This window comes from Miscanthus floridulus, chromosome 1 (assembly GCF_019320115.1).
Source record: "Miscanthus floridulus cultivar M001 chromosome 1, ASM1932011v1, whole genome shotgun sequence".
Classification (NCBI taxonomy): domain Eukaryota; kingdom Viridiplantae; phylum Streptophyta; class Magnoliopsida; order Poales; family Poaceae; genus Miscanthus; species Miscanthus floridulus.
This window is the reverse complement of record NC_089580.1, coordinates 175,177,965-175,188,552: the sequence shown is the minus strand read 5'-3', so window position 1 is coordinate 175,188,552 and position 10,588 is coordinate 175,177,965. Positions and strand designations below refer to the sequence as shown.

The 10,588-nt window shown below is 47.4% G+C and overlaps 1 protein-coding gene across 1 annotated transcript; it reads right to left on the bottom strand.

The window, feature by feature from the left end:
• Positions 1-325: 325 nt before the first annotated feature.
• Positions 326-2,769, bottom strand: LOC136503056 (uncharacterized). The gene has a single exon (XM_066498259.1). It carries the CDS (start codon positions 2,469-2,471, stop codon positions 525-527), a length of 1,947 nt encoding a protein of 648 aa, XP_066354356.1. The 5' UTR covers positions 2,472-2,769; the 3' UTR covers positions 326-524.
• Positions 2,770-10,588: the final 7,819 nt, after the last annotated feature.

The following is a 10,588-nucleotide window of genomic DNA, read 5'->3' as shown; positions in this document are numbered from 1 at the left end:
AAGAACCATCGCAAAATTTATAGTTAAAGACGTTTCCAGAAGTCCAAAAATGAATACATAGCTCTTTGGCAGAAACTTGAACAGTACTTTTGCAAAATATCCTGCTAACCGAAAGAAGAGCATGTAACTGTCAATACCACAAACTGAAGAAGCAGAAATTAACTCAAAAATTGGTTTTTTTTTTTGCCTGTTCGCTTGTTTGAATTCTGGAAGAATCTGGATGGTGAAGTACACTCAGCGACAAAATGGGACCAGATGGGTCGATCTAAGCATGATAAACACCCTTTTTTTTTTGTTACCAATTCAATCTATACACGTACAGAAATGATCGACAATAATTTATCAGGAATTAACAATAGACGACTATACCAATCAATATTTCCATTTGAGACAAATACAACCGCGATCTGTACACTCTAACAATAGCATAACTGAGAAATACTAACAAAGAACAATAGACACAAATCTAATCTGATTCTGCAAAGCAAGATGAACTAATTCATCACCGGTGGTTGCTGCAATCATCACCTGGATGCCCTGGATTGGAACAGATCCAACCGAGCCTTGGCTTCCGGCAGCAGTGCCTCAACGCGCAGGTCCTGCACCATGTGTGCCTGCTTCGACGCCCACAGGAGAACGGCGAGCACCCCGGCCTGCGCGAGCTCCTCGTTCTCCGGGACATGTAGCGCAATGTAGCAGAGCAATATGAGCGCCTCGATCTGCAGCTGGTCTCCGAGGTACACTAGCTGGACGAGGTGCCGCGCCCCGCCGGCGTCCACGATGGCCTTGCTGTGGTTTACATGCAGGTGGTTCTCTGTGCAGGCGAACTTGGTGAGCGCGACCACGGCCTCCTTCATGACTGGAATCTCGCGGTCGTCGAGCAGCTCCACCAGAGGGCCGATCACGCGGGTCTCGCTCGCGGTGAATGTGCGGGACAAGCAGCCCAGGGCAGTGACGCACGGGCGCAGCAGGCCGTCGTCGTCCCCCTTGCGTACGATGCGCAGGAGCTGCTCCACGACGGCCTTGGCTGCCGTGGCGCTGGGCTTGAACGCGGAGTGCCGCAGCGCCAGGTTGTGTTCGGCGACACGGGTGATCTCCATGATCGCCATCGCGGAGTAGAACTGCAGGTCCGTTCCAGCGCCGCCGTCGCCGCTCTGGAGGAGCCTAGCGAAGCAGAGGAGCGCGCGAGACTCTGTGATGCTCTTGCAGACTCCCACATGGCCGCGCGCAAGCATCCACAGAGCCTTTGCCGCCATGGCCTTCATCTGAGCCTTGGTGGCCGGGTCCTCGGCCTCGCGCGATCCGCGGCCACTTGAACCGTTTGAGCTCAGTTGAGGCCTTGCACCTGGCGGCATGACTCCATTCGTCGTCGTGTTGGTGGCCGCCATCGCGGATTGCACCACCGATTGCATCTGGTTCGCTCTTACTGGCTGTTGGCCAGTCGAAGTTTGCAACGGGTTCGGCGGCACATTGGTTGAGGAACCAGGCTCGCCTTGGCGCACGCTTCGCGATTTGGCAAGCACGACGGAGTGAAGATTGTCAAGCGACGTTGTGGCCGCCGCCGCCGTTGTAACGGTGTTCCGGGAGCCGTTCGCACCGACAGAATACCTGCTATGCTCCTTGATGGTTCCGGAGGCGAGGTGGGTGACGAGATGCCGGACGGCGTTGCTCTGCGCGAACAGGTCCTGGCACTTCTGGCTGTGGCGCGCTAGCGACGCGATGGCGTCCGCGACCGCGGCCTGCACGCGCATCGGCGGCTCCTTGAGCGCGGCGGCGAAGACGGAGCACACCCCGGAGTGGAGAAGCTTCTCCACGCTGTCCTCGTCGCGGCAGAGAAGCCCGAGCGCTGTGGCCGCGGCCTCCTGCCCTTCGTCGGTGCCTTCCTTGAGCAGCTTGACGAGGGGCGCGACCCCATCCTCCTCGACGATGTACTTGGCGAAGTGGGAATTGCCGTTGGCGAGGGAGGCGAGGGTGGCGGCCGCGTCGGCCCGCGCGGCGAGGCCGCCGGTGTGGAGGCGCGCGATGTTGTCCCAGATCATTCCGAGCACGGGCTCGTTCTGCGCGATGTTGGGGAGCCCCCGCAGGTCGCCGTCGTCGTCGTCCTGCGGGGACGAGATGCGGATGAGCCAGGCGATGTCCTCGAGCGCGGTGTCGAGCAGGGCGAGGGTGCGCGGGAGCCCCGACACCGGGTTGAGCGTGAAGAAGCGGCGGAGGCGGGAGTGGCTCTGGAAGCAGCGCGCGGCCATGCCCGCGGCCTTGTGGAGCGCCCGCTCCGTGTCGGCCATGACGCGCGCGGCGGGGCGCTCGTACAGCTCGGCCCGCGCCGCCTGCCGCAGGAGCTCGGCGAGCTTCTTGGCGCGGGACCGCAGCTCCGTGCAGTCCGTCCGGAGGCACTGATACCCCGCCTGCTGCGCCACCTGGTCCGCGAGCTGGATGGGTTTCGCCAGCATCGCCTTCGCCCCCTCCCCCATCCTCGTCGCACCACGCGCGCCTCGGGATCACGGGAAGCGATTTGCGGCCAGGACGCAGGCAAAATTTGGGCGGATAGCAGGCGTCTGGGCAATCGGCAGGGCCCGATGCCTCAACCCCACGAACTGAGCTTTAAATCGGGGGCTTAGCTCCCGGTGCTCCGCGGCGTTGGGCACGGCGCAGAGGGGCCGAGGTGCCAAGGACGGCGGCGGGGAAATGCAAAGAAAAATCCCGCCACTAATGAACCGCCGCACGCCTAGCAAGGCAAAAGGGATGGGAGGCGCCGGGCGCATGGGTTCCTAAGCTGCTTGCTTGGCTCTGGGCCTCGATTATTTCCTCCCAAACTCTTAACTTTGGTACTACGCAAAAAGAAGATTCTCCATCATATTAAACTTACGGTACATATATGGAATACTAAAAGTAGACGAAATTAAAAACTAATTGCACAGTTTGGTTGTACTTTGCGAGACGAACATTTTGAGCCTAATTAGTCAACGGTTGGACAACTATTACAAAATACAAACGAAGTGCTACAGTGACGCTACAGTACATTTTGTCAACTTTGCACATCCAAAGTTTGGCAACTAAACGAGGCCTTGGTGTGGCCGGCGTGCTGACTGCTGTGGTCTGTGGCGTTGCCGTCTTCGGTTTCGTCCCTTGACGAGCGCGAGATGAGGATCGAGGCGCGCGCTAGGGAGGGTGGGTTTTAGGCATGTACAACGGGGAGAGACAGCGGCTGTCGGCAAGTTTTTGGGATTTAACGGCTAAACAGACACTCGTACAATTCACATATGCCTATTGTCTATTTAGCTATCTACAAATTATTTAATGTTTATATGTAGTCGTGATCAATCATAAATATTATTTCTATGTACCGTTATGTGTATCATTATGTTGCTAATTAATACAAAATAAATCATTCAAAGTAAATCATATATATTATATATATAGCGTAATATATCTAACGAAATATAATATATCTTATAAATCACATAGGTCTCTCCGTATATCTCATCATTTGATTTGAGGTAGGGGCACAAACACAGGGCACCCGTGCATAGTAGATCAAAGGGTACCGTTGAAGACTCGCAGCGGATCATACAATGGGTGACCACGAACAGTTTCACTTCAAAGCACGGGCCATGTTCGTCGGTGGGTTTTAGCCAGAGCTTATCAACTAGCCAATAGTATTTTCTTTTCACAATAAATCAGCATCCATCAAATTTATCAGCCCAACAACTAACCAGCGAATAGGCTCGCTGTCTTTTCACGAGAGGACGGCAACACACTCTCACCTCATTAAATTGGACGGAAGCACTAACGGAGCACTGTATATACCGCAAATAAACCACCGTTGTACGTGCCGTTAGGATCAACAAGCAACCAGTCAGTCAGTCGTGACACCGGGTCGGTGGACCGGACGCGGTGGGCCACGTCGGACGGGCTGGCAGGCTGGTGATGGGCCCTCACGGTCACGGCGCCTTTGCTGCGGAGACAGACATGCCGCGGACGCGCTATGGTGGTCGTGGCCGTTGGTCCGCTGTTGCGTTCTAACAGTTTTAGCACGGTGGTGTCTGGTGTGCTTCGCAGAGCTCGTCTACCTGCTCGTGGCACCGGTTCTGGTTTTCTGGTTGCCTGCTTCCACTTGGTTTCTCGCGACAACTACGCGCAGACTCTAATGCGCGTCTGGTCGTGCTCACGCGAACGTGCGACTCCACGCCGTCGAACGCCGCCGAGACGAGGGTCCTGTTTTTATAGCACTACTTCAACGGTATTTTTTTAACAAATAAATAATATTATTTTCTCACAACAAATCAGCATAAGCATCAGTATAAGCTAAATTTTAGCGAGGCCCCGCTAAAATTTAGCTTATACTGATGCTTATGGGGATATGATCGGAAAAGGAGGTTGGAGTCGGATGATATCCCCTCCTTTGCCAGGCCTTCTGGTCGGAGATCGGGTCAATCTTCCGGCCTATCATTAGGTATATAGGCCGGCCCGAGAGGCGTGCGTTGTCGCTACGCCGTCTGCTGGGTCCATTGGGGACCCCGGGTTTATGAATCCGACAATCAGTATAAGCTAAATTTTAGCGAGGCCCTGTTCGTTTCGCTAAAATTTAGTTTATGCTAATGCTTATACGGATATGGTGTGAGGTATTTTTTGTTCGCTGAAAAGTACTGTCCAAACAGTACAGCAGAACATAGCCTCTGCCTCCTTGCCCACCCAAGAACCCCGCGACAGGTTGCCCGACGATGGATGAACGGGGCGACGGACGGGCGGAGCGTCGCTAGTCGCGGTGGGTGGAGACGGCGATCGAATCGAACGAAGCATAGGCAGAAAGAACCTATCGGCGGGTTAGCAGAGGCGACGGATTAGTGGCGGTGGGGGGCGGACACCGTACGGTGCAGCCAATTGGCGCGTCACCGGCGGCCGTGAAAGGCAGCGGGAGGGATCACGTGCTCGCGCGACCACGCCGAGGGCGTGAGGCGGCGCCAAGCTGTCATTTGTCGCGACGCTCTACGACGCCGACTGCTACCGACTGGTTTCTGAAATTCTGCGTTTCCCCGTCAGCCTGTGGCTAACTAACCTTGTTTCTGTTCACCGGCTCCAAATTTCGGCATGATGAGTTCGAGCCAGTCAATGCTACGCCAATGCCATCCACCCCTCTTCAGTCTACACCAAGCAATACATACAGGTCATAAATTACACGAGGCGTTCTGTCAGTCCAAATAAAACACGGTTGACCTGGTCCAAGTGTCGACGTGGACAGCAACGAAAGTAGTCAGAATGCAGGTGCTGAACGCTAACTAGCGCTACGTGGGTAACGAGACTGACCAGTGAGGCAGTGACCAAATCGCACGCACCGAACCGACCTCCTCTTCAAGGCATGAACTGAAGTGACGCCAAATGGACAAAACAAGTGAGCGTGGACGTAGAATTTGAGGTCTGACTGGTCATGTGTTGTAGCAAGCCAGCACGAAAGGCGCTATGCTCCTGGGCGCCTCTCCAGGTCTAAGTATATTATTACTCTATCATCCGTCCACAAAATAATGCGATCCATACCGGTTAAACTAGCTCAATTTTAACCAAGTCTATAATAAATAGTTTAGCATTTATTTATATAAATTTATTATGGATATATATTCTATAACTAACTAATGGTGTTTATTTTGTATTATAAATTTTAATACCTTTTTATATAAATTTAGTTAAAGTTCAAACTGTTTGACTTCTCGAAAAACGAGAATTGCATTCTTTTGTGGGTGGAGGGAGTATTTTTATATTTTAATAAAAAATCTATCTTTTTAATCAATAGTTAATCACATATACCCACTTCAAGATTATATGAGAATATCTTATGATACTATTCTTGTTATAAGCTATTGTGTGCTAAAAGTCAATATCATTCGAGAAGTAATCTTATAGCTACTAACTAGCTCATACTATTAAGGGCGGTGCTCTTATACACCTACGATAAAAGTACCATCCTAAAAGTAATAAAATTCAATTATGTGCTAATCAAATTACCTAAAAGTTTCACTAAATCTATATAAAAGTATATCAAAATTTATGATTTGTCAAAATTTGAACAAAAAATTGATAAACTTAAGATGATTTTTAGAGTTATATCCTTTTTTATAGCTACTACCTATTTTAGAATATATTCTTTACCGAAGGTGCACATCTTGCATCCAGATAAGTCAAATAATATCAAAGTTTGATCAATATAAAAAAACTAATGTTTATATCATATTAACTAAGCATCATAAGATTAATCGTATTATATTTTTATATAATAAACTATTTTAAAAATACAAATGCCAATATTATTTTTATTAGCCTAGTTAAATTTGAAATTAGTCAACTTGTTAAAATACCAAATTAGCATTTATTTTGGTACAGAGTGAGTCATACATTTTATCGGGTTATTTCTGTTGATAGAATATGAGAGTAGGTACGGGTAGGAGTACCTCTCTTCATGAGCAAGAGCATATATATAGGCCTTGTTCGGCCGGAGGTTTTTGGCTGCTTGCTGAAACTGAAACAGTGAACACAAGCAGCCAAACCAGTTGGTTCAGCTGAACTGCGGCAGCTCCATTTAATTCAAAATATGGCGCCAATCAAATTGAATTCAAACACCAGCACCAAACACCATCCATGGACAACCCTTACATCAATCACATGTTCATACAATAGTTCAATACAACACGACTCCAATACAATTAGATTAAGATCCCAACTCTATAAATATTTTCCAGTCCTTATATCATTCAAATAGCATCATTGGGCACTTTTACAAAAGTTGTCGCCCCCAGGAGGCATATAAACTGGTAGAAGAAGTTTCCCATGTACAGGCTTCTTCTACATAGTTGCCCAGTCCATAGTTCATTAGCGGTCCTCACCAATTAGCTCCACATTACAACATTTTGTAAATCTAAATGGTTGCCTACGAGGAACAATTATACAAAACTCATACCCACATCAAGGCACATATCAATAGCAAGAAGCACAAACCGATCACAATCATCTTCTTGCAGCCATCCTCTGCTCTCCGTGCACCATGTCGACACATCCTTCACCTGCATGTGTACACATCCTCATTAACCTCAAAGTAGGCAGCCAACAGAAATTTGTATGACTACACTGATTTCTACCAATACCATAAATGTTTCACTTACGTTGTCTTCCCAAGGAGTCCAAGTCCATATGTAATCTAGTCGCGGACCTGTTCCATATCATTAGGGTCACTTAATGCCATAGTTGCCACTTGACTCAAAGGCCCAAGGTCTGGTGCCTGCCTGTACCTCTCTGGTTGGTGCTGTCCCTCCATCTCATGCACGTAGTTGTGCAGTGCACAAAGAGCAATAATTATATGTGTTTGTTTGGTCCTCGGATAGTGAGGTACGTCTTTCAACATCTGCCACTTAGCTTTTGCTGCCCCAAATGTCCTTTCTATGACATTTATGCAACCTGGAATGGTGCCGGTTGAACACCTCCTGCGCGTCACAAGGCCCCCTAGTCTGGAACTCCTTCACCCAGTACCTCTTATTTGGATACGACGTCCAAAATCCGGGCGAAGTTCGTAACCGGAGTCCACCAAGTAATAGTGGCCTGCATACATACATACATAGCAAGACATTAGTTCAAATACAATTAGCTCCAGCATAAAACCTTTGCATCATTACATTAACCAATCAGACTAAGTTCAACTAACCTGATGGTGGGCGTGGGAAAGAAGCATCGTCGTCTGCCTTCTTTTTCACTCACATGTCATGTGCTGAACCCTCCGTCCCCGCACCAATATACGTGAACCTCATGTCAAAGTCACAAACTGCAACCACATTTTTGGTTGTCTTCCCTTTCCTATTAATATGGTTATCACGGACTCCTTGATCAACTATCATATCTATGTGAGTTCCATCCATGGCGCCTATGCAGCCATCAAAAAACGGTGTGTACTCCAACAACTCTGTCGGCAGTACTAAATTAGTGGTGTCTATAGGCCTAAGCACGTCATCTGCAAATCTAGTCATGGCTGCCAGAACATGGGAAAATACCTTGCTACATGTCCCCAACCCCCTCCTAAATATCTCATGCATTTGCCTCTGACATTGATTTGTCCCACATGCCCATAGAAACATGACTAAAGCTTCAATGGATTCAAGTTCCCTACTGCATTTTAGCCCATAGCAGTCACGTAGTATGTTATGCAACCTAATCAAATTTTTAGGCCGCATCCGGTAGCTTTCAAAGCACCTACTATCATCTGACAACAGCTTATCTACCCACTGTCTTTTGGTCAGCTCAGGCACACGAATAACATGGTTACCTTTGTGGTGGTACCTGCAGCATATACACAATTGCATAGCCTCCCGCCATAGCTATAGTAACCATCTCATTGAAACTATTTTCACTTGAATTTTGATTGTCCTCGTCGCTGTTGTCCATGTTCTAGTAGGCTGCATGGGAAACATATAAACCAACATTGGTAACTAAATTCCAACAGTACATTAAACATAACTTGTGAATATAATTTGCAGACACACCTTCTGACTCGCAGGCAACTAATGACCCCTTGAATCAGTATAGCATTAATAGAGTCTTGTGTTGTTACAGTCCCACAGGTACCTGCAACAAAAGTACGACGTTATGATTTGTTCAAATACAAAACAATTATAACATCTGTTAATAATGAAATATCTGTTAGCTTCAAAAATCAAGAAATGTTAGTTAGCTCAAACAAATGCATCACATCACACAACTTATAACGAGTTCGGGATAAAAAAATACGACACATGGTTTTGGCCACGGGCCCCATTACAAGACAGAAACCTCAACAAAACTAGGACAACAATGAATGTAAAGGATAAAAGACGACGCTCAAATGTCATCGTTTGTTCACACCAAACTCAACATCCCAGCTGTTGAACTACTTGTTGTTCCTGTTCATGTGATATGTCTGCCAAGCCATACGTTCTTCAGCTGTCACTAGATTCTTGAACACCCGTCGGGGCACTGAGTCCTTGAACAACACTATTGCTAAGAAGAACATGTCTAAAGTGGATGGTACACCATCTTCTCGTAAAAAGTTGCATAACTTCGTCAACCTCGGCTTATTCACGGGTTCGTTCTGTATCCCGTGATGTGCTCCTTGTAGCAATGCTCTCAGACAACTAGGCCATGTACTCCCCCATGCTGCAAGTCTTCTTCTTCTCTGGGTTGTTGACAACATTGTCCATGGTGTCCCTCTTCATACCAAAATGGTAGCTGGATGGCCCACTGAAGTCTATTGGACGCAAAGCAGCAGGAGGCGTTGACTCACGAATACCACCAGCGGACATGAAACAGCCCGTGTTCCGGTTGCGGTCCCCAAATAGTGCCTCAAGCTAGTCCAATAAGTGAGGTTTCCTACCATGTCGTACCTCAGGCAGACTATCTTCCTACAAAAAGCACAGTACCAAATGTTAAACATTGTAACCAATGTAATCGGAACTGTTAACAAGATAACATACCGATGTCACGAGCCGAAAACCTACTTGAGTTTCCTAGTACTCAGGATCAGCGGCAATGTCGCCCGTACGTGGGTCCCTCCCAAGCCCAGTGGATGATAGCTCATCTTTCCATGTCAGGTAAGCTTTTTTGAGGGAACCTAGTTTGTTGTTGCACTGTTTCTTATCATAATGCGGGAAGTAGGTGTAAATGTTGTTCCAGCTAGTGGTGGTTAGACCCTGCTGATTGAAGTTCAACTTTTGCTTCTCTTGAAGACAAAGGTCCAACAACAGCTTTGTGTCATCCTCGCTCCAACTTGCACGCTTCGGTGGCATCTGTTGGAATGTGGAACGGCTAATGTCGTTTGTGGCTAGACATAGTAATGGTACCGCAAAAAAACAAAGGCAAGCACGAGTGAACTAAAACACAATACAATGGGCACAATTGTGTACTTGCCTTGGTTTTTCACTTCACGCGCTTGGCACGCAAGTTGTACCAAGTGACTTCCGGTGGGGAGTAGGAAGTTGTTGATGACGGTGCTAGTATATAGACTTAGAAATATCACACCTACATGATAAACATGTGAATCTGTGAGAGCTATATGTATACCAAAGTAATTCCCCCTCAATGTCTTCTGTATGTCCAAATTTAGAATATAAACTGTATGTATACTGTACTAACAACATATTATAAGAGTAATAAAAAAGTAACCTATTTACTGAAATTAAAATGCAATTCAACAACGCCAATAAACTAGTGTATCAGTATGTAAGATTGCGATGTTCAAAATAAACTGATGTCATGACTGTATTTGTATAGGAAGAACACCGTGACAAATATGAATACCCATACATACAACATTGATTAATATATCCAAATTTTGAGACACGGGGAGAATTTGGCGTGAAAAAATATAGTGACATCACAAGTAGCATCAAATCATCCTAAAAATTAATAATGTGACAAACATTAAGAAATGTAAAACGACCCGAGGAAGACCATGTGATTCATTCATTGATGCATCATTCATAAGCCGTAAGCTGGCCAGGCAGAGTGGCATACAAGTGTACAACCCATCCAACATTGGACTACATGAGAAACCAGGGGAGCTAAGTCTACATGAAAACAG

What these genes read in the sequence shown, in the direction of transcription:
- LOC136503056 (XM_066498259.1), bottom strand. Translation starts at nt 2,471, where the DNA reads ATGGGGGAGGGGGCGAAGGCGATGCTGGCGAAACCCATCCAGCTCGCG.